General features: G+C 35.2%; 1 protein-coding gene across 5 annotated transcripts in view; it reads right to left on the reverse strand.

Annotated features, from left to right (window-relative positions):
* The window catches only part of LOC126977046 (protocadherin-like wing polarity protein stan), a 196,629-nt gene that overhangs the window by 49,664 nt on the left and 121,439 nt on the right, over positions 1-25,526 (reverse strand). For all 5 annotated transcript variants that reach the window (XR_007732138.1, XM_050825704.1, XM_050825705.1 and 2 more), the window contains 14 exons: positions 17,421-17,473; positions 12,830-14,013; positions 11,003-11,204; positions 10,472-10,612; positions 9,356-9,585; positions 8,850-8,975; positions 5,213-5,379; positions 4,559-4,701; positions 3,645-3,815; positions 2,921-3,108; positions 2,435-2,672; positions 1,299-1,503; positions 777-929; positions 42-262 (listed from right to left, as the gene is read on the reverse strand). Coding sequence is in view for 4 of the 5 variants with exons in the window: in XM_050825704.1 (XP_050681661.1) it covers positions 42-262; positions 777-929; positions 1,299-1,503; positions 2,435-2,672; positions 2,921-3,108; positions 3,645-3,815; positions 4,559-4,701; positions 5,213-5,379; positions 8,850-8,975; positions 9,356-9,585; positions 10,472-10,612; positions 11,003-11,204; positions 12,830-13,953 (3,309 nt within the window). In the remaining variant the exon portion in view is untranslated. The remainder of the gene's footprint in view (positions 1-41; positions 263-776; positions 930-1,298; positions 1,504-2,434; positions 2,673-2,920; positions 3,109-3,644; positions 3,816-4,558; positions 4,702-5,212; positions 5,380-8,849; positions 8,976-9,355; positions 9,586-10,471; positions 10,613-11,002; positions 11,205-12,829; positions 14,014-17,420; positions 17,474-25,526) is intronic.

The raw sequence follows: 25,526 nt of genomic DNA on the forward strand, positions 1-25,526 counted from the left end.
TTTTAAGTATAATTTGGTAGTTAAAGTAGAATAATACTCACAGTAGAGCTTTGCGAAGGAGTGCCCCCATCAATCGCCAGCGCTTTAAGATCGTACGTGGCTGCAGACTCTCTGTCCAAGGCCTTATTAGTTCGGATCACACCTGAAGCCGGGTCAATCACAAACGAGCCTTCTTCGCGGTCTTTTGAATCCAGTTCGTAGTGAACTCTGCCGTTCAGTCCTACATCAGCGTCACTGGCACTCACTTGAATCACTGATGTCCCTGTTAAAATATATTTTGTTAAGTTGCCATAGTTGCCCTAGTTATTTTATCGGGATCGTAAACCGCCACCCATGCTGTCTTGCAAGACTAGAGAACTCAAAAGAAAGTTTGCGGCCTTTAAAGGCGTATAGCCTAAATGGGGCTTTATTAAAGGCAACCATTACATAACCTGCGTTGCGGTGTACGGTCTGCCAGTACATGTTCGATTCTTGAAGGACTAATGCTTTAACTCACGCGTCCAATTGCTTTGGAAATTGTTTATCATTAAATTATGACTTATGTCGTGAGTGAATTTTGAAAAATGTTTAAAATTTACTAAAGGTACTTAAATTAAAAATATATATTTGAGACTTGCTAATTTATAACAAATTTGTAATAGGGTTACCACATAACAAAAAATAACCAGCTGGAAATAGCGCGGTGGGATCTTACCAGTGGAAGTTATGTGGTATACCACGATAGCGATTGCTTAATTTCATACTTGTAATGGAAATAAAACTCCAATTAGTCTTACCAACTAAGGCATCCTCCATGATAGTGGCTGTATACAACTGTTGTTTGAACACGGGTTCATTGTCGTTGACGTCGACAACAGATATTTCCACGTCAGTTGTATCTGACAGCGCGGGAACGCCACCATCCCGCGCCGTTACTGTTAGTAAGTAGCCTGAAACAATAACAATAATAATTTTTTTGAAGCTATCCTTGCCTTATGAAATCGATTGTGTTATTAATTTACTGCTATATCAGGAAACAAATAATTAACACAAGTTTTAATTTACATAAAAAATATTTATTTATTTAGCAGACAAAGCAACTGTCAACAAGCTTAATTCTTTTAACAACATATAGATGCAGCAACATCACAAAAATAATTTGACATAAAAATAGCGCCGACAAATGGATATGATGAGAAACATAATGGCGTCTTTCGTTAAAATTACTACCACTCGTTGATTAGTACTTATAAAATTCATATTTACTCAGGCTATTAAGGACATAATATTCGAATTTAATTTATATTTATAAGATATACCACTCATAGTTTCTCTATCCAGCAACTTATTGGTGGTAATCGCGCCAGTTTGCGGGTTGATGAGGAACTCTTGTTCGTGATGAGCAACGGCCTCGTTAGATATTTCGGAGCTGAGGGAGTATGTTATCTGCGCATTAACGCCAACGTCACTATCCGTCGCCGATACCACGAGGACTGTAGTGCCAATTGGTGCGTCCTCAAATACCTGTCAATTTAAATAGTTATATACTTTTACTTAAATACTTACATTTCTACACTTAGGTCAAAGATCTCTTAGTAATAATGCCTGTCTTTCGGAGAAGCAGACAGCGACTTCGAATCTGAACCCGGTTCATCCATTTTTTTGGCTTCATTCCTTTCATACCAGTTTATTCTTGGTACTCTTGACCTGCCCCGTTTCCGTTCATTTATGTCAATCATTTGTTTTACTATAATTTCTTCCAGTCAATTTTGCCTCTCTACTTAATTTAACCATCGGAACATGACTAATAATAATAATAATAGCCTTTATTAACAATCTTTAGATAGTTTTAGATTTACATTTAGCTTGCAGTAGACATTTACCAGTGGGAGGCACCTTTGCACAGGATGCCGGCTAGATTATGGGTACTACAACGGCGCCTATTTCTGCCGTGAAGCAGTAATGTGTAAGCATTACTGTGTTTCGGTCTGAAGGGCGCCGTAGCTAGTTAAATTACTGGGCAAATGGGACTTAACATCTTATGTCTCAAGGTAACGAGAGCAGTTGTAGTGCCACTCAGAATTTTGGGGTTTTTCAAGAATCCTGAGCGGCACTGCATTGGAATGGGTAGGGCGTATCATTTACCATCAGCTGAACGTCCTGCTCGTCTCGTCCCTTATTTTCATTAAAAAAAAGCCATCGGCACAGATTGTTTTGCTTTCATATAGACCTCGCCAGGCTCAACCAGTGTACACATGACTTCTTATAGAAATCATAACTTACTAAGATAAATGAGTACTCCTCAAAAGTAATGAGTAATTTTCTATTTTCTCTGACCTTAGTATATAATACACGGCTCATCGGGAGAATTTGGTCGCCCAACTTGTCACATTTGCCTACTTATTTTGCTATGAAACAAACTAGTAAATTGGAAGCCAAATAAAATAAAACTTACTGATGCAGTATACGGTGCATTTTCAAAGACAGGCGCATAGTTGTTAGCATCAGTGATGTTGATATGCACCATGGCGGTATCGGATCTTCCTCCGGAGTCCGTTGCGGTGACGGAGAGTACGTAGCGTCTCTCTTGCTTGAAATCTAGCGGCTGAGCAACGGTTATGAGACCGCGGCCATTTTGTGACGTGATCGAGAAACGGCCGCGAGTATTGCCACCTGTGATCTCGTAGTGGAGCCTAGAATGGAGACCAATTAGGTATCATATTATCCTGTCTAGGTAAATTTTGGGTCTTTATTGAATCAGCAGTACAAGTATACTCTTGTATCTCGTTCTAATAGGTGTGGATGCCAAATAGTTACTGGCATATGAGACATTTTACTTGTCATAGAGTAAAGTATGCACTGCTATGTAAAAGATTTTCATGATGCGTGATGACTCAACACTATCATCATAAACAACACAACAAAGGCTATATTCACTAACCTGTTATCTTCATCAGCGTCAGTGGCAGTGACAGTAACAACTGGTGTACCAGGAGTCTCATCCTCAGCCAGCTCTACGTCGTACTGTGCAGGCGCAAACACCGGGTCATTGTCATTCACGTCCTGCACCACTACCACCACAGATGCCGTAGCTGAATGCGGCGGGGTGCCATTATCCGTTGCTGTCACCTAGCATCAAAATTGAGAGCAGATATTGGTACGAATATCAATATAGGGTTCTCAACACAGATTTCCATGACACACTGTCTGGCAATCTCGCCGCCTAGTGCCAACTTATTTGCGATGGACTTCCATATCTATTACTATCTTTCTAGGCTATTTGATTTACATAATTGCGACTGTTTCCTACAGAGTAAGCAGAGATAACGGACCTCCTTTTGCCGAAGTGCCAACATATTTCCTGGCTATTCAACTTTCATCAATCCTATTCATAAAAGCTCTCTTATCCCCAGAGACAGATATAAAAACGTGATGACAGAATAAGTAGGAGTAATAATGGAGAAAATAAATTTGAGTAGTTGTAACAGACGATCAATGAATCACATGAAACAATTCCTTTAACAGCCACAGAACAGTAGATACAGAACTGAATGTTTTTAACCTATCACAAATTGGTGGAAAATATTGTTTCGGTGTGCGTTTGCATGTTGCGCTAATACCAATATTGCAATATGTCTAGTAAAAATTCGCAGAAGAAAACTAACCTGTAATTGATATTTGGACTGCACTTCCCTGTCGAGATGCGCGGACGTGTAAACCCACCCGGAACGTGGATCGATAGTGATCGGCAGATCATTGTTGCCATTGTAATCCTTGTCTATGAGTGTGTACGTCAGTTCTGCATTAACACCTTCATCTGCATCGTATGCTTGCACCTGTATAGATACAATAATATATATTAACTGGTATAAGTATTTTTAATTGAAGAGCTACAGCTATACGTATTAACATAAATGAATTGATGCAGTAGAACTTTATTCTAGGGATGGGTTTAAAGCTATATAAAAACTCAAAGTTTCTTTGGATAGTACATTACTTAAATAGTCACCGCCGTTCCTCAATAAAGGTTTGTGACATTAATGACTATAAATATAAAACCAGTGAACGCATTTATATGTATTCATTGTATAAAACTGTATGAGCTATGTTTGTCGCGGACAGTACTACCACCACAACTAGTTCTACTTATTTACATAATGTATGTTCCGATTTGAAGACACATTCCATAGATATGTTTCAGGGCTACTATGTTGTGATGCGCTACGAGTTATATTATATTGTCACTGTCGAATGAGATCTGTTATAGATGATTCAAATTCAAATTCAAATATTTTTATTCAAAATAGGATGTGAAATCACTAATTGAAAGTCAAAAAAACTATCACCCATTCTAAAATGAATGCCTCAGGCCTGAGAAGAATGGGCGCAACAAACTCAGCGGGCTTTTTTTTTTCATCAAAATTCGATTGTGTGTGTGATTACATGCCCACGAAATATTAAGTAACCTCTAACATATCGATCGAATTGTAAATCTTATAGCCAGAAAATACTACTGAACATCAATCAGGTGGCGCATCTGATTTTTTCCACCGCTGATCCCCATAGCAGCGATACTAACCCTAACAATGCTGTATCCAACAGGCACATTCTCGCTGACCGTCTCCTGGAACAGTGAGGTGTAGAACCGCGGCGTGTTGTCGTTCACATCTTTAACGTTAACCAACAGTTGTGTCGTGTTGGAGCGAGAAGGACTTCCACCATCTAAAAATAAAAAAAAAAAAAAACACCAAGATTAACTGTTAATCTGGTTACATACTTGCGTGACATTTATTTTGCGGTTCTTATGAGACAATTTCCTACAGTGTTGTTGCAAGAAGTGTGATGGATGCTTCCTAAATGTGCTCAATGTTTATGATTCCTCTAGTGTTTCAAGACAGAAGTAACATAGCGAGGCTTTTAAGACCACGATAATCGGCATCCCCACTTCACAAATACGGTCTACAACATCCGAATGTGTGGTCATGCACAGAGTCCATATCATAAACGATTAACCAAATTCTAAAAACTTTGATTAAAATTTGAATTTGAATGCTGAAGAATTGCTGATTGCTCCTATAGAATTGTTGATTTAAAACGTACATCAATTTGGTGTTGCCCTGAGGCGAACAAGGAAAATCAATTCAAGAAAATCTGTAATCGCGGCTATTTAGAATCTTTCATAAGTTATAGGGTAACTCTTTCAATAAATATAGAAATATTAAATAAATCGTACCTTGAGCTCTGATCACCAGTCGATAACTCCTCACTTGCTCGTAATCCAACGGCTTCACTAAAGACACGTCGCCACTCAAGCTGTCTATGGAGAACTGCATTTGTGTGTTCCCGCCAATAATTGCATATCGAATGGCCGCGTTAGTTCCGATATCTGCGTCCTTTGCTCTAAAATAATTGATGTTTTTTTGTTATTAGAAAATAAATTCCGAGCAACGCACTACCTTCAATCCGTACAAAAATTTAGGATGAAATTACAATCACTGGATTTGGTAAATTTTAAAATGATTAACGTTAGGCACATGTTATACTTATGTTATATCATCAATGACGTTCTATACATATGGACATATCATTCGTAGTCTGACAGTGGAACGGCAAAAGTGTGCTTAAAGACAATGTAAGCACACTTTCTAGTCAACTGTGTGTCAATCAACAAGCCTATGTGTGCTATAAAAAGTGCTTAAATAATACATTAACGACTCAAAAAAAAGATGGTGTGACTTATCATGGAGAATGTTATTTTATTTATATAAGATTGATATGCAAAAAGCTTAAGTAATTTAATAAAACGAATATTTTTTCATTTAATTATTGATAAATCCCCAGACAAGACCCGCTTGTCAGAATGAGACAGATGAACTTCAAAAAAGGTGGCGGTTCTTAATTCGTCGGTATGTTTTTTATGTTTGTTACCTCAGAATTTTGGACTGGATGAAGCGATTTAATAATTCTTTTTTTATTTGAAAGCTGGGGCTTCCATGTTACTAGAATTAGATTTGTTAATTAGAATGAATAAAAATACGCAATTATTTTTATACTTTTTAGTGTATATTATATCTATTGGTTTGGAATAGTGTTTCAAAAGTCGGTTCTATTTTTGTAAATTTTTTTTAAAGGCCTAGTGAGCAATGATTAGCAATATTGTATTTTGTGTAATGTGAACGGCTTACAAGAACGTGAATGCTTACATACTAGTGCTATTTACTCGTTATCACTGAATTATCGTTACCTAGTGATAATTGATACTTATTTACATCGCAAATATGTAAAAGCTAATATTTTTCAGCTTTCCCGTACACGAGATAATTAAAGAAAGTTGGCGCCAGTTAGTAGCAAGAGAGAGATGTGAAGAAATTTACAAACTAAATAAGCATATTTATATTTCACCAATAAAGGATTTAAGTTTTTTGGATTTAACTACATTTAAAATTTGATAAAAGCTGTCATACAAACAAATGTTGATGTCCTCTTACACTACATATACCAAATAGATACCCTGGAAAAGATATCTAAGTCTAAAGACAAATTTAATTTAATTCAAGGAACTCAACATTTAAATAACCAGTTAAACTAATTATGTTATGTAAATTAAAATATTATATTTGAGTATTAGTTTCTATCATTAAAGGTTACCTTAACTTATTAAATCCAAATCCCTTTAGAACATGAAGAAGTAATAAATATAAGCACAAGCCAATAAATAAACATACAAACTTTCCCTTTATAATATGAGTGTTATTTTTAATTAAAAACGTATATAACCTCCGACTGAACAGATCTTGATCGAAAAATGGGATAGACTGACGAACTTAAAACTTACAGCAACCCACTTTTTCATCTGGATTTAAAAAAATACCTAACTGCTACTCCACTGATGTTACTATCCAAATCGGGCTCTAAATTCAAAATACGCAGCTAAAACTGAAATAGTGTGAACATTGCTGCCTATTGACCAATAATATTTTAAACAACTGGAGTAAACGCAGAAATGTATAGACATAGCAGTTGAAGGTTATTTTGGTGTCATTTGTGGCATGTGCCATATTTCGGCATGGATTTTGTATGAAGTGCATTGTCTATATGTAAAGAACGTCATTATATATCATACTTAATACTTCGTTTATGTTATATCATAATTTCAATATTTTTTTTACTGAAGTATAAGAAAGTGTAGTTGGACAACTAAATTTTTTTGGGGAGTTCAATTTGTTTGAAATATAAATTTTACTCCCATTAACCACAGATTATCAAAATGTAATTTATACAATATAATTTTTTAGTATATTCTTAATTATTATTTATTTGACATCAATTTATAATAGACTAATAAAATACATAAGGTAATAATGGACCCAGCATTCGTAATAAATAATATTTTAATAATTCAGTTAACAGTCAGTATTGATCCATAAAACTTTCATAACAGATTCAAATATGTATGAAGAATGACAGTAATTATTTAGCAAAGCACTACCCGAGAAGCATAAAATATACGACAGCATTATTCAATTGGTAAAGTTTGAAACGGGAACAAATTGCAAAGCAGTTGCAGTTCTATTGGCTGCCGAGGGTATAATTCACTTTAAGCCCGGAGGAAACAAACGCCGTAAATAACAAATCTTTGTAGATTTATAAATTCGCGGAGGCGGTCGCCGCGGGCGTTCCTTACGTCCTGCTATAGGGATGTTGGTACGTCTCGGGTTGTTAGTTTAATTTAAAATATTAGATTACATACTATTGTTGCTAAAAGAATTACAAGAAGTTTCATGATAACATTATTTTTAAAATATTAATAGATTCATGCAAACATGTCTTTAACACAATTATTGTCATTCTTTTGTTTTTTATCATAGATAAAATGGTTATTTATACAATAATTAATATCCGTTCCGAGTTCAGAATTACCTATATTTATTTTAAATTTTGCGCTTGGATGATAATTGATAACCAAACTTAACTTAGCATAATTACATTACTTAATATCAAAATTTTACCTTTAATTATTAATTTAACCTTTAATTAATACTGCATTAACAATCCTATTTTAAAAGCAGCTTAAAATGAAACAAATAAATATTTCAAATAGCGCCTGTAAATAAATATATCAACTGTGTCCGTTTATATTTTGCTTTTGAAGAACAAAGTTAATTTGAAAAACATCTCAATATATTTGTTCACTTTCGTAAATATGAAAGGCGTGACAAATGTTCTTAAAAGGTGGCACCGCGCCTCTAATATGAATAAATGTTTTGGGGTAGACTCCTCACTGATAAGACGTTACTTTCTATTTCATTCAATTTGCCTATATGATTTATGTTTCTAGGTTGAGTATGCCTCTCTCTGTAGGCACACTTATCTGAAATTATTTACATCACATTAAGCACACATTTTGTCCTGCTTACATTACATACTAATTCACCAATATTATTGAATGTAGGATTCATTGCTTTAAATTTATGCGACCGAGTGATATAAATCCGAGCGTGACGGTTCACATTCAATATCCACGAAACAACGCACCTTAATAGGTTTCTACATCAAAAGAGTCTAATACAATCAATCCCAGATTATCTTTCAGAGGAATAGACAGAAAACCGACACTTATTTGTCATGGCCCTAACTTACCTCCCTGGCATACACCACTCACATCAAATCTTTCAGAAAAGTTCTCCTTATCTTTTGTTCTCTTTTCAGGGCATCACCAAACTTAGCGTGGAATGTATGAAATATGAAAAATAGGCTTTTCACAACACTTCCATTCACTTTCGCTTTTTAAATTATCATTAACAGAGTAATCAATAAGCTTACAGACATAAATTTATTCATATAACCAAAACTACAACAATTTGACTTACTTAATTCTGGCGATAACAGGATTATCTGCAACGCTAATGTCCTCGTCCACAGTCACTGTGTAAGTTTTTTCACTGAATTGAGGGTAGTTGTCGTTATCGTCTTGAACATTTACGTGAATCGTTGTGCTGAAAAGTTTTATTTTTTATTTTGTATAAGTATACTCTAGTCTATACTCTACTCTAGTCTATAGTAGTCTATCTTGAACTTATGGTTAATGAGAAAAAAAATTGGATATCAATATAGTATTAGGTACCAAATTTTCATCAATATCTAAAAAATCTTTACATCATAAGAATTACGAATCTACTCTCCACACACTTCGTAAAATAAATTATTAAATTCGAAATATACTTATTGGGATTCATGGAAATGAAATTTTCAGCATGATTGCAAATGATACAAGAAAATATAATATCAATTAGCTTTATGCTGATTTAAATTAAAATGCGATTCTTCTAAATACGAAATAAGATAATTAATAGCTACGGAAAGTAGCTGTTCTTACCTGCTTGACATTCTGTCAGACACAGGGTTGGCCTGATCCGTAGCTTTAACAATGACAGTATATCTGGAAACTTTCTCTCTGTCTAGGCTAGATCTGGTCAGTAATGCTCCACTCCGTCCGTCAACCCTGAACACGTCCTCTGTATCTGTCACTTCTTTGCTGCTGTCCATTGATTCATTATCATCAGAGTTAAGAACGTCAGCTGTTACGGATTCAATGGAATATTCGACCTAAAATCATCAGATAAGTAATTACATCTAAATAGAACATGATTTTGTAGAGACTTTAAGTGTTGTTGATAGATAGTGAATAGATAGAACTATTGCGGCGGTTGGTAAATTGGTCAACAAGGAGCCCCCGGTTCGATCGTCCGCCTCGTAACAATGTGTTTTCGCTTTTTGTGTTCACATGTTAATTCGACGCTTTATAAGGTTGGTAACACTCTTTTAAATCTTCTGGTGTTACAAGAGTGTGTGGTCCGCGGTGATTACATACCAGCAGGTGATAAAACTATTTTTATATTACTTATTTATTCCCTTCTCTTTTAACCCCAAATCATCGTCATCATCATTTCAGTCGGAAGACGTCCACTGCTGGACAAAGGCCTCCCCCATTGATCGCCTTGACGATCGGTCCTGCGCTGCCCTCATCCAACCTATTTCCGGGATCTTACCCAGATCGTCGGTCCATATTGTGAGAGATCTACCAACACTACGTCTTCCGGTACGTGGCCGCTATTCGAGGAATTTACTGCCCCACCGGCCATCTGCCACCACCACGTGGGCTATGTCAGTGACTTTGGTTCTCCTACGGATCTCTTCATTTCCGATTCGATCTCGCAGGGATACTCCGAGCTCTCTGAGCGACTTCCTCATAAGGCTCATAGTTAGCGACCACGTCTGCGTTCCGTATGTTATCAACAATGGCAACACACATTGGTTAAAAACCTTCGTCTTCAGACAATGTGGTATTTTGGATGAGAAGATTTCTTCTCATGCTAACCACAAAAACCTATATATTGAGAAGTCCAAGAAATCTGAATCCTTTTCACAATAACTCAATAACACAAAATTACTTCGCCAAAAGAGACTATAACCCGTCGGATTCATACGTTACCTCTGCATTCTTCCCAATATCTTGATCAGTGGCTTTTAGAGTGAGTACCGTAGTGCCAGGGCTGGCTCCTTCTCTGACAGAAGCTTCGTACTGCTGCATTTCAAATACCGGAGCGTGGTCGTTGCAATCGAACACGTTAATCTGATCGGAATAAAGCAAGAAAAAATATTATTGATGTATTCAAAATACACTTATTACTGATAAAATTTGAGAGTATCGTTGCGTGACAGCGCTATAAAGCCTTCGACCTTCATTAAAAAAAAGTAAATAAAAATTAAGTCGGGTTCTAATGTGTTAAAAAATTACTAACTAACCTATTGTATCCCGCCTCCCGGTGTGCTATTTTTATACAGGTATGTTTATTTTTATTTACATATAACAGATCTGGGTGGGTTACCACAAACTAAAGAGCTAGTACTTTTTTCAGTCAATGGATTAGTTTAGTTTAGTTTATCAAAGGTGGATATGTTGCCAGAGTTCTTGGCACGTAATAACGTTGAATATTGTAATTAAATTATAATACAAACAAACCTGAAGGGTGGTTGTTCCACTTCTCGGTGGGAAGGTGTCATCTTGCGCGACCACTCGAAAGTAGTGGACATCTAGTCTCTCTCTGTCCAGCCGTGCTTGTGTTGAGATAACTCCAGATCTCGTATCCACGGCGAACATACCAGCTGACCGACTATCCAGCAAACTTGACATGGAATACGTTACGGGACTGTTTTCTGGATCACTGTAAATATGGTATATTTTTCAGTAACTACTAAAAAAATAGAGTAGAGTAAAAAAAGTATCTTAATCCAAATTAGAAACAATAATCATAATCATACAAAATTTCGAAAAGTCAGCATAGCTCCTGTAATTGTTGCCTTTCGTATTGCAAGAGAATGTGGGCGGCGGTGATCACTTAACATGAGGTGACACGTAAGGTCGTTAGTCCTCCTCTACCGTAAAAAAAATATCAAATTTATTCTGAACTGCCATTTTTGCCTTACAAAGTACATATAAGTTAAACTGAGAAGACATTTATTACATTTCCATGACGATTATGTTCCTTGATTTACTTATCATGGCATTTGCAACTGTACCGAAATATCGCGAGCTCGTCGAAATCTCACATTAGGTTTTCTTGTAAGTGATTACTTAAGGTCACATACGCACTACGTGGTTACCGCAGCGCGGCGTGTCGCTTGGCCTACCGCAAGGTGCTAATATGTACGAGAACCGCGATGATCGAACGCACTGGCCAGCGATTGGCCGCCGGTTTTGGCGGTAGCAAGGGAGTCGCGGCAGCCGCGCGCGGCGTGCCGCAAGTACACTCGTGCGTACTGTGCGGTTGCGGTTGTCTGTCAGTCGGCGGCTAGCTTCAACTTCATTTTGAAAATGACTAAAATTAAGCCTCGCAAAGATGCGGTTGACCAACCGCGACTTGCGTTTTTCTTTACGGCGCGCCGCTTTGCAGCATGCCCCCTTTCAAACCGCGTGCTACGGTTACCGCCTAGTGCGCATAAGCCCTTAGTCAAGTGAATTATGAAAAGCTTAAATCAGTATCACCTGTATCATCACATAGCCAAATAATGATAACGACATCTCATATTACTAGAGTAGTTTTGTAGTTACTAAACAATTTTAAACGCTGACGTGAGTCGTAATGTTGAACTAACTGTATTGCATTCATCTGCGAGCTGTCGAAGGCATGAAATTATAGAATGACATGTAGTAATACGCAGTTGTCTCTAATTACGTGAGAAAGCTACACATCGCCTCGAAGAAGCGTACATCGAATAGAAAATGAGGAAGTCATTATGTTTATATGATAACCTTTGTTCTATTAAAATAATTTAGGACTGATATATGTATGTATAATAGTAATAGTCGTAATCCAATATTTCATGACTGAAATAATTTTCACTGGCTATTTTATGAGTTATATAATCTGTACATCCTGTAGGATCTACGAGAGTACTGAAAACGTTAAGTGAAGAATTTAAATAAGACAAGACAATCAACTTGTTCTATAGTTAAAAAACAAAATCATATTATAAAATATTAAGTTAAACTTAAGAATTGACGGTGACGATATAGGTAATCAGAATAATTGATAATTTCACTTCAATTTTTATTGTATTTAGTCATAAGATGCGATAGTAAAACAAATAATTATGAAAACATTTTACTATGAAGTCAAAACTGTAGTTGTTTTAAGTTGCAGTCGTAACTGATATTTAACTGACATTTACGGCTTATTGACGACGCAATGATGTCTTACTAGCACCTGGTGATATAAATATGCCCGAGAGATATACTTAAGTTTTATTATTTTACAATAAATTATGTGAATGGAGTGCTATATCTTACCGTGCTCTAACTGTGGTAACAACAACACCAGGCGGCTGTTCTTCTGCCACCGATGCTACATACAAGGCTTGTTCAAAGTATGGTGATTGGTTCCTTAGTTCTCTCTTCACTCTCCTAGCTATGTCAGTATCATTTAGTTCTTGATGATGATACACTATTTTTAAGCGATGGTCTGAATCCACTATATTAGTCCGATCGCAATTGAACGTAAATAACACTGAAACTTTCCACATTGGTTCTTGAATACACACATCACTACTAGCTACAAGATCACCCTGACTACTTTCAATAATGAATCTCGGATCACTTACATCCAAAAATTGCACTTTACACATCTTTTGTACTGTCCGAGGAAGAAATGATGTTAATGAATTCACAAACTGCGATTTCTTTAGACATATTCCTTGCCATCTGTCCGTTGTTGGTATAGAAAAACTAGCATAAGTCTCAGATATCCATTGTTTAGCTTCAGCTATTTTTACATCTATAGTCATATCGAACGGTACTAATAGAGATCTTTTCTTTCTACTTCTATTTCTAGCTACATAGTCTTCAAACATAACATTTGACCACGGGTGTGCCGTGGATAGAACACTGTATTGACTAGAGTTTAATTCATTCTCCTCGAGCAATCTCCAGTCTATATTCTCTTGTTGTATTTCTCTTTTATCTCTAACAGTATCATCTTCGTACTGAATCGCTGCATCGTCTTGATCGTAAACTCTATCAAAATCAATGTCATATAGATCTGCATGTCTTCGATCACAATCTTCACCAATAACTAATATTCTTATAGGCAAGCTGTAGTAATCTATATCTCTTATGCGTTCTGAAGTAGAGTCAACGTAAAATGTGAAGAGATTAGGATACAGTACGCCATCGCATCTGAGGCGTTTTCGGAGGGTGACCAATCCAGATGTTCTGTTGACTCTGAGGATGTGGTGAACGAAATTGGCAGTACGGTGAACATCGATGGTGTATGTGCGTTCTGAGCCTAGTTTGTAGACAGCAGAATCTAGGACGACGTAGCCGACCGGTGCGTTGACTGGGACCAGTATGAGGTAGGTTTGCGCAGTGGATAATGTCAGCGCAGCAAGAACCGCGCTGATCCACCACGCTGCCATGTTCCTGCCTCTTCACCTACAGCACCGACGTCTTATTCGCCTTTCGTTTTGTTGCTCCATCTGTAACAATTTATCTTCATATAATTTGACTAACCTTAAAAAATGGCGACTACGTACCGGGCGACGCATTGTTGGTAGGCCACAACAAGGACCGATGATCTGGTCAATATCGCCGGAATACGTAGGATGACGGTGGCGTAGGACCGATCGTCGTGAAGATTTTTAGTGAGGCTTTTATCCAGCAGTGGACGACTTCTATGATAAAAATAAATATGACTTTCCTATTTCGCAATATCTACGCAAGACTTCACTAGCCTCGAGAATCAGTTTGAACTGTACAGAATTGCAAGTTATTGGAAACGTTCCGACATCCTCCGTACTGGATAGACCTGGCCCCAACCAACTACTATTATGTCCATGATTAGGATAATTTTGTCAATTTTGTAACTCAGCAGGTTATAGAGTTAATCCTAGAATTATATCGATAACGGTACATAATTCCATGTAAAATGTGTTGAATGCAATTATTACTTTCATGTTATAAATTAGGGGAATTAACATCGGTCCGTTATTCGATGAGATAAATGTTATTCATTAATGGCCGTGTACGCTCCTATTTGTTCTAATTTATTTTCTTTGATCCAGAATAAAAAGGCCTTTTACGCGCTAAGCACTAAGAACTCACACTCGGATATTATTTAATTTAATTTACAAACGCGCCCCCTTTTATATAGGTGTTCTCAAGCGCACAATTAACAGATTTATATTTGCAATCTTTAAGAGTATTATAATTTATGATTTAAAACAGAGATAATGTAATAATTAATTTAGTAATAATCTACTAACGCTACGTTGACGGTGACATTTGATTTTGGAACGCAAGTGTCTTCTTTGTATGTGACAGGTCTAATGGCTTGTTCGAATGGCGGTGTACCAACATGGCGGTGTATCATCATCATCATCAGCCGGAAAACGTCCACTTATTGGCAAATGCCTCCCCCAAAAATAGCTAGCATAACGCGTATAAAATACTGTACCATCCATTCATTTCAAACAGTATAGATACTAGTAAATTGAGTTGATAAAATAAAACTAACTGGATATCCTGAAGTGGCAAAATCATTGTGAAACTGGAAACTATTGTAGGGTAACCATTCTTCACATGTTATAATGAAACATATAATTTTGTTTGATTCTTTCGATAAAAATTCAAATTTGCTTAGGAATTTTTGTTAAGTAATTAGTTTTAATTTTTTTTTATATAATAGTTAATGTATTTTATATATTCCAATCATCAGCTTATTAATATTTTTTATTATTAATATTTTTCATAGATGAATAAATAAAAAAATAATTAAAATACGATCTTATTATGTTCAAATATCGAAAGCCAAATCACTTAACATAATTTTAAGAGGGAAGTGTACTGCGGCTTGTGTAAATTTAAGACGAATCAGAATTTATATTATAATATATTATAATCTAATCTATCGAATATATATTATTGTAATCATGAGTTTTGAATGGAAAAAGAGGCGATCGCCCTCAGGCTATTTGATGAATAAATTTAATTGGAATGCAATTTAAAATAAAAAAAACAAGAGAATGCTTGTTGATATGCTTATCAGGTTAAGTTTTATATTTTCGAATGGGTTGTAGATTTTGACGTTCAATGAGTAGTTTAAAAATCCCATTTTGAATAAAAATATTTGAAATGTCGTTAATCTTGATTATTATCTAGTTTACCAATAAGCCAAAAGATTAAATAACAATTATAAAGATATTCAAATTGTTTTGTTCTTTTAACTTTACGCACAGCAACTGCTGCTAAGGCCTTTTATATCGTTTATTAGATTCATGTTTTCTTACTTATAAAACGTTGCAATTTGTGATTTCAACAAGTGTCTGTAATATGTAAATAAAATATTTTTAAACAGTACAATCCTGTGTATTCAAGTTTTGTATGTGTTAATACCCAGGTACAGTTTGAAACAATTAATCAGAAATTAAAACAAGATATAAAATCCCAAAATCATTACGGTATCGCGATGTGATGGCCACCCTAGCTAATGGCGCTATCTATTAAACGTGTCAGGAATCGACGATTCGATTGCTATCCACGCCATTACACGGTCATTTGACATTTATTTATACCAGACGTATAGAGATACGAAAATCTCTAACGATTATGGCTCTAGATTAGGAACACAATGGATCATCAATTGAAGTATTTATTCCAGAGAAAGCTTTTATTCAGTATAAATAAGACTTAGGATATACTAGCGTATTACTACAGCCCGATATCGCTTTGAGAAGAAATCCAAATCAACAATCCACTCGCAATATATTTAACAAATTAAAGATGTAAATTAATTTCTATAATGGAAACAGGGAGAAGTACAAACAGCTCTTTGGAACACTCTACAGAAAACACTCCCCGTTTTAAATGCATATAAGAGATTTTTTTACGACAATTCAACCATTTCTTCGTTACACTCTCTAAGGTGGTATGAGCTAATACTATGGTGCACAAAATCTGAGACGAGAAAATACTCTATTTATGATCGGAAGTGCCACTTATAGAGAGATTGTTTTTGTTCTAGCGAGAAGTACTATCTTTTTTCAAACTTTGTTTTTAGGTCACTCACAATATCTTGATCCATCTTGATCTTGGCGAGGCACTAATAGATATTTTGTTAAAGCCTGCTTCCTTTTTGTTTTAATTACATGATAACAACAATAAATGTTTTATTTTAATATATTATTCTTCAATATGGGTGCTCCTGTTTGCATGAAATAGTTTTAAAAGAAATATCTAACACTGCGACATTATTATCGATGTAAAGATCTAGGACGGCGCGTTTATGGATAGAGTGAAGTGTGAAGAGTGTGCTTCCTGTTTTTCACATGAAAATCGAAGCAGAGTGTGTTTTTTTAAATCAAGCTGGATTCTGTGGTTTTTTCAATTCCATTTAGTTACATTTATGAGCCGAAAATATTTTCTACGATACCACCGCAATAAACATAGAAGAAAAACAACTTAACACAACACACATTAAAGTTATATTATTCTTTCCAACATTTTGAAGTTGGTGCCAATTGAAACATAAGAAAGTACCATCTATATCAATTTGGTCTTGGGTGACAGAGTTCTGTCTTGTTCTAAAGTTAGTAAAGCGTTTCCCAGAGTTTTGTGGAAGCTAGGTCGATTTCTCGCTCCCCAAACTCCCTTAAAAAATTTTCCAAATCGGTAGAGCCATTTCCTAGATAAGAATCGTTCGTTTAATAGTATTAGATACACTAAAATGAAATAATGTAAAATTAATGCTTAAACAAAATATAATAAATCTTTCGTCTCAAAATAATCATCAACTTTGAAGTTGTTGTTGTTTTAAGGTTGCTGTTGTTTTATAATGGAACTAATCTGGAATTTTCTTTTTCAAATTAAAAAAAATAATAATACTAACCCTCACTTTGCTGCAATATATCTCGTTGTTTATTTATTCTACCGTCGTCCCATCTGAAACAAAAAAATAATCATAAATGTCGTATATTTAATGAGTTAATTTCAATGTTGCTAAGCGTAATCATTTACTGATAATAAACTCAAGGTCAAATAAACATTATTCAGTTAGTCTTAAATTAAGCGCTTTTGAATCATGACAATAAATATATCATTTAAATTACTGAATCTGCCACATGTTCCGAAAAAGTAGAGCTCGTGTGAAGAACATATAAGAAACAATAATTTTTATTAAATTAAAAATTTCAATCAAAAAGCGTGTTGTGGCGTAAAAGGAATAATACTTGACCCTTAACATCCGGTTCAAAGCCCCCGGATCAACCTCATCTACCATGTATCAATGTGTTTTTGGATTTGAATTTATAAACATACATCGACTCCTTACGTAATGTCTGTCAAAATATAAAATAAACTGCCAAACAAAATTCGAAACATAGATAACGAAAATGAATTTATTAAAATACTAAAAAACTTTTTATTAGAAAAGTGCTACTATGCCATAATGATTTCCTTGACGACTCAAACGAAAATAAATAAAAATATGGGTCTCCCTACGGTCTGCTGTTCAGACCAAATTGCGACACCCAAACTGGGTATCCATAATACTGCCTTGTACAATTATATTTTTTACTCCAAATGTTATATTTAAAGAAATATATTTATGGAATTGCAATAAATTGAAATTAAAATACCTAATAAGTTCATTAACGCTTTTGTGATTCCTCTGGTAACAAGATAGTATGTACCGTGGTGATAACTTGCCAGGTGACAGGTATGTATGCTCGTTTCTCCTTCTCTTTTATAAACCTTCGCACGACACGCCACAAATTAGGATATCATCCCCACCATCTGGATGTGTGGCGGTCCTCCACAGTGCGGTTTTCAAGGAGCTTTCTTCCACGTACTACAAAGCTGTGGAATGAGCTTCCTTGTGCGGTGTTTCCGGGACGATACGACATGGGTACCTTCAAAAAAAGCGCGTACACCTTCCTTAAAGGCCGGCAACGCTCTTGTGATTCCTCTGGTGTTTCAAGAGAATGTGGGCGGCGGTGATCACTTAACACCAGGTGACCCGTACGCTCGTTTGTCCTCCTATTCCATAAAAAAAAATAACATATCTAGTTGGCAATCTAAAAAAACGTTATCGAGCTGAGGTTAATAATATGAAATTCAACTGTTCTCACCGAGCAAATCTCTCGAATCGATTTGTCAACTGGATGAAGACGGCTTTACCCGAACAAGCGTTACTTAGCCAAACGTGGCCGCCCAGTCTCATTCATTCCTCTAAAAGATCAACATATATATAAATAAATTTGTAAAAAGTATGCTCACGAATTCTGTGCACGTAAAAAAATGTTCTCAGTCATAAATTATTAATGATTTATGAGCAACATGAACTTGTTTCCAGGTGAAGTGAGGTTGGGTTTATGAGGAGGTACGTAATAACTCATTTTATGGTAGCGTTTGATGAACGACGAGTCATAAATACGGCTCAAGTTAACTTGAACGATACGCACTATGTGGGAGAAATTATGTCTGTTTAAGAAATATTTAGAAAGTCACCATTATCAAAAAACATTATCGTGGAGGTTTTTTGTTATGGGATAACAGAATTTTTAAAGATAACCAACAAATGAGCCACCAAATCTAACCCACAAGGTAAGTAATAGAAAAGGACCATTAAATCTATGGAGGAAATCTGCAAGTAAGGCATAGTAGAACTAGTCTAACTTGAACACTAATTGTTGAGGACTTCCAGCTATGCAATACCAGAAGATTACTTTAAAGTGGTATCTATTTATCGCCACCATTTTGTAACACCAGAGGAATAAAAAAAGAATACGCGTGTTTTGGGCAACTATTGCCAAGTCGTCTTTCAACTCGCAGCTAAAAATTTTGCTTGGTTTAGCAGCACAGTGCGTAGCTTTCACCCAACACAAGTAAGTTTATGACTGTAAACAAAATATGTATTTTTATTTGAGAACAAGTTAAGGTTATAGACTCCTGTATATTTTCCTACTTTATTGGCTCACTTTTGTTTCTTTGATGATATTTAAGTATGCTACGGCATTAATCATATTATCACTAACTAACACTACACATACCTGTGTAGGCTACTCTTTTTCAGTGAATATACAATTTATAGGCCAACGTGTTGAGTGACACCATTTAGTTAAGGACGAACCCCGACTTCTCTATATATTACATAAAGCATGAAAGCAAGAAAATTTTATTACTCAGCAACCACAATAGGTTTTTTTAAGAAAATAAGGGACGAAACGAGCAGGACGTTCAGCTGATGGTAATTGATACGTCCTGTCCATTACAATGCAGTGTCGCTCAGGATTCTTGAAGAGTCCTGCGCTCATCACGTTGAAACATGAGATGTTAAGTCTCATTTGCCCAGTAATTTCACTAGCTTCTGCGCCCTTCAGACCGAAACAGATTAATGCTTACACATTACTACTTCACGGCAGAAATAGGCGCCGTTGTATTACCCATAATCTAGCCGGCATCCTGTGCAACGGAGCCTCCCACTGATAAAGGTACAGACCCCCATAATATATCATTGAAAAGGTCTTGATGAGAAACGCTTAAGTCGTTGAGGGTTTGGCTTTCTAGGTGGTTGTGATCAAAAGCTATTCAGGTGCAATCATTTCCCACAGAGCTACATAGAAAATGAGGTTTTTACTCGAGAACGTGTCAATAATGGCCATTTTGAACAAATTGTTTTGTTAAATTGAAAGTCACGCGAGAGACGAGCGGGTCGTCACTAGTTAACAATAATATAAATGTTAGTAAAAAGCAATAAAATACATAGCATTATTAATCTAGTCCGCAGATTGTGGCCTGCATAACATTACATATAGAATACAGAAAAGTAATGATTGAAGTATCGACCGCCAGAGGTCGCCGTCCTATGATTGCGGTGACTAACTGCCACTTGTGATTGTTGGGAATTTTAAATGTGGCGCGACAGAAACGTCGCTAGAATTCCGCTGTTTTTAATTATTTAATAGGTAAGGGCTCTTAGCTGTAGATACAGTTTAAGTTATATTTTACTAATTTACCACGTAGAGATTTATATAAAAAGTTATCTTTACTTGTTGTAAGAATGAATTTATACATTAGTTAAAATTGTAACTATAATGCAATGGACGAACGCATACCAGGTATTTTTTTGTAAAAAACTATCGAGTAAAAGTTGAACGGTTCTGTACCATCGTACAATATTTACATCATGTAATATTTTTATCCAACGTCATAGTAGACATAAATATGTCTACTGTGCTGACGTAGAGCACATTTTGAAATTCGCCGCACAGTGTCTGTTGCCAATGATGACTTATGGAACGCAGACATGTTTGCTAACTATGACGCTCACTCAGAGGGCAATGAAGAGGGCTACGCTCGGAGTTTCCCTATGAGATCGAAAATGAGGAGATCCGTAGGAGAACCAAAGCCCGGATGATTGCGAAACTGAAGTGGCATTAGGCAGGACACATAGATATAAGGACAGAGGCTATTAGGGCAGTAAAGTCCTCGAATGCTTGTCTGGGAATGTCTTTAGCCGCTTTCATCACCACTTTCAATCACTTTTGATTCATCCTTTTTTTATTTGTTGTAAAAGTAAAACACGCTCAGTCAAACATAAAAAATTCAGTTGTGTAACTATTACAGTAATACGGCTTTGGATGGCCCTAATACTAACTACTAAAATCAAGTTTGAGTAGGTATTCCAACCACATAACAGCTATGATGCCACCTACAGTATTATTATAACAACAAACAATCTTCTTACAATTTCCTCTCGACCGCTAAGCTCGTTTATTTTTTGTTCATATTATCAATTCCAATCTCACAACGAATCAAATCTGACCAGAAATAAAAATAAATGATTATTGTAACTGTAATGCAGGTTAACTTAACAAGAGGTGAGATAATAATTGACTTTGATCGCTTTATTGTTTTTGTGTTTTGATAAACGGGCTAATAAGATCTAACATCCTATGTTCAAGAATCTTACAGCAAAACTCAACCTCTTCTCTCTCAATGTTGATTTAAAAAATACAGTTTAAATAAGAATACTATGCGTGGTTTCTTCTCTTTCAGATTTTGTTTCCGAAGCGGCTGCAGTGATTAATTGGCATCAAAAAGAATTCTGAAGGTATTAATTTGTAAAAAAGTGATCATTAGCATATCAAAGCATACAAAATTTATCTATAACTCGAACGGTTGGCTCATTTGGAAGAACAATCGCACGGCGTTCCGTGCGGTCGCGGGATCTAGTCCCACATCGTTCATACCATTTGTTTTCAAATTTTATTTGTGTTATATGTAATTGTCAAAGAACAGTTTCAGACCTAAGCTATTAGATCAATATTCAACATCTTCATCTTCAAGATCTGTGACTCAATACAGTGAAATGAAAAATCACTGCCTAAGGTCAAACCTACCAGAAAAAACTAATAAACACTATATAGCTATATAGCTAACTAATTACTCATATTTTATGTTAAAACATGAATTAATGCCGTAAACAAATACTGACCGTGTTTGAGAGCATAGCAGCGAAGAATAGCAGCCGAATATATAAATGTACCAGAAATATGTATCCACTATTATAATTAAATAAGTGTATTGTAAACGTTATTATTTTATGAATATGGAATAAAAAACAATTCTATTCCGTATTATTAAACTCGCTTTGAAGAAATTTTCATTTCTGTCGTGTCTTCTAACGCACACACGGTTTCCCGAATAAAAAAGTTGTTTACCCAAACTAATTATGAATGAATGAATGAATTATGAAAACAAATAGACGACCTCATCGCTAATCATCGATCTCGTCCAGGTAAAGGCATTTATTTTCTATATATAAACTTGACTGGCAATAAGTTAACTTATTATAGTATATACTTACTATAATGTCATTAAAAGAACGGATAAACAATAAGTATTGGATTAATGAAGACAAATTTATATTCTATTCAAATTTTCCATAAACATATTTTGCAATAAAATTACTTAAAGCACGTTTACAAATAAAATGACGATAAAAAAGCACTTGTTTTTCCTAATTGAGAGTACGCTGTTAACAACCATTAAGCTCAGAATCACTAATTGTATTCGAAATTCTTGTATTTTCGCCAGTTTCGACCGACCTACGAACATTCAGACCACCGCTGTTAATCCTAATGTATTGGTTAAGTGCAATTATGACTCTAAATATTTACCGTATTCGAATACATAATATGAATCTGCTAGTCTGTATCTACCTGCTCCTTATACATCTGGTAAAAACCTTTCTTTAGTTATCGGAAGGGTTATACTGGATTGACGAAATTAGTTTACAGGAGAGAAGTTTCTTCACTCCCTTTAGGATTTTTGTTTCAGATTTTTGTCTGAATTTCATACACTGTAATTGTCATTTGTTTGATTTCCTAAAGGGTTTGGACAATCAGATGCGCATTAAAAATAGTCGATTTTGTTGATATGATAGATTGAGATATCGCAGGTTAGACATTATGGAATTAACTTTATGGAACTGCTCCCCAAAAACTATATATATACAGCTAGAATGTTTTTGTGCCAACAATTATGTATTCGATCAGAACACACACAAAGTATACTGGGCATCCAAAAACGATGGTGGAGATGTTACCGACTGATCAACAGAAGATGAAACGTAAAATTCGTAGCCTTTATATTAACTTAATATAACCAGTAAACCATTCCCTCTGGAATATAATGGTATACTATCTCCACCACTAAAATGAAGTATGTGATATTCTTGAACACAGAATTATTAGGTACATACATGAAACAACAAAATCATTTGTAAAAGACTGTAACGTTTGAAGCGCTATTTGGATAGACATAGAGGTGTGAAAGTAGTGTAATAACCGGAGAGCATCGTTATCTGGTCGCATATTCGGTGCAGACGACTCAATGGGCCATTGGACGTGGCGGGTAGACAGGGAGACGGCGAATAATCCAAATGATAGATATGACGGCTACTTTCGTGTGGCGTGGCGTATATTGGAGTGTAGTTGGCGTATTTTACAGAAACCTGACAGGTTACCTGTCGTAAGAAATGGATACGTTGCACAGGTGTGGTATAAATAGCGGTTTACCATTTTATTACTGTTCCCACAGATAGGACAATAAACGGTAGTTTATTTTAAATTTTGTTAACAAATTAACAAAATTGAAAATAAATTATTTATTTTAAGTAATTGTAAGTAAGTAAGTAAGTAATATTTGCAACTGATGTAGCTAAAGCTCCTGTTTATACAATTTTTTTTTGGAAAATTACAGATAAAGGGAGACAAAAATAAAATGTTATGAATAAAATAACCTCTATGGAGTAAACCAATAAAAAAATAAATTAGAATGATACAAATGATTTAACTTTTCTTTAGTGTTAATTCCGCCAATATTTGTTTTTAAAAAACAATTCGACTGCCAGTCTCGTGCCAGATTTTGGCGAGACAACACGTCCTGAGGATGCCTCGTGTAGAGGCAAAACACGTGTCGAATTGTTTTTTAAAAACAAATATTGGCGGAATTAACACTAAAGAAAACTTAAATCATTTGTATCATTATGGATTTCCGCAAAATAACGCCTAATTCAATAAATTAGAATGAGCCAACTACGATTTAATTTCACTTTGTTTTTCAGTTACTTTGTTCAAATGTCTTTAGGCACTGAGTAAGTAAATTATAAATTATTAAGGGTCAACAACTTAGGTTTGCCAATAGGGTCCTATAATACATAGTTCGCTTTAGGACATCGTTTAATTTCGGAAACCCTCTCATTTTTAAATGACACATAGAATAATCAAATCGCAAACGAAGCACTAAAATAATTTTATATTTGTTCTTTTGTAATACCTGAGTCAGCCGTCTAGATTTGTACCATTTTATTTATTATTCCGTCAGCCGTGATCTGTTCTTGCAATAAATAATATTGTTTATATTTTTATATGTAAGCAAAATTGCAACCGGCTCCTAGAGTATCACGTATTACCTCCTTAATTAAGAGGAACGTAGAGTGGTCTGGATCTCACAATGCCGAGCCTTCCCGGTAGGGCCTGCTGAGGGCTCTTATTGTTTTCTGAAAATCCATGTGGAAAATTTGAAAGTCGTGAAATGTTTAGTTCGATGGATATGTTTAAATTATATAACTTAAGCCGATAGTGTATGTTATAGTGCATATTATTAAAAATTAATATTATTCATACAAACAGATGTTCTTTTGTTAAAATTGTGCTGGATCTGTAGATGTTATAGTATATATACTCGTTGAAATAGGTGTTGTTCTAAATCAAGTTTCATAAAAATTTATAATGAATATACCTGATATAATACATGAAACACTATGCTATAAATTTTGGTTTTTTATGTATCCAAGTAGGTAGCATTTTTTTTATATTTTAGATAGGGTTTTCTCACTCAGATTTACACTATTTATAGACGTGCGGTACAATACAGAATCAATAATCGACTAAGATAAATAATATGTAAATATAAAATATTTATAGATAAACTAGCTGTCCCAGCAAACGTTGTATTGCCGATATTAAAATCGCGATACAAAATTAACTTATTAATGTTGATCGTAGATGGGTGAAAATTTGAAGATGTGTGTATTTTTAATGCTGACTCATAATCAAACAAATTAAAAAAAAGTAAAAAAAAATAAAAATAAAAATGGCGTGGACCACCCTTAACATTTAGGGGGATGAAAAATAAATGTTGTCCGATTCTCAGACCTACCCAATATGCACACAAAATTTCATGAGAATCGGTCAAGCCGTTTCGGAGGAGTTTAACTACAAACACCGCGACACGAGAATTTTATATATTAGAAAGATAAATATATACTACGTTTTTTTTTAGAAAATTATACAATAATGCGGCAATGAAAATAATATAGTAATAAACATACAATATTGTAAATACATTATATAATACAGCTAGAATGTGTTTATCAGATAGTATGTATGTGGCGCCCTTACGGACCACTGTTTGTAAAGGAAGTGAG

The sequence above is a fragment of the Leptidea sinapis genome, chromosome 43 (assembly GCF_905404315.1).
Source record: "Leptidea sinapis chromosome 43, ilLepSina1.1, whole genome shotgun sequence".
Taxonomy (NCBI): Eukaryota; Metazoa; Arthropoda; class Insecta; order Lepidoptera; family Pieridae; genus Leptidea; species Leptidea sinapis.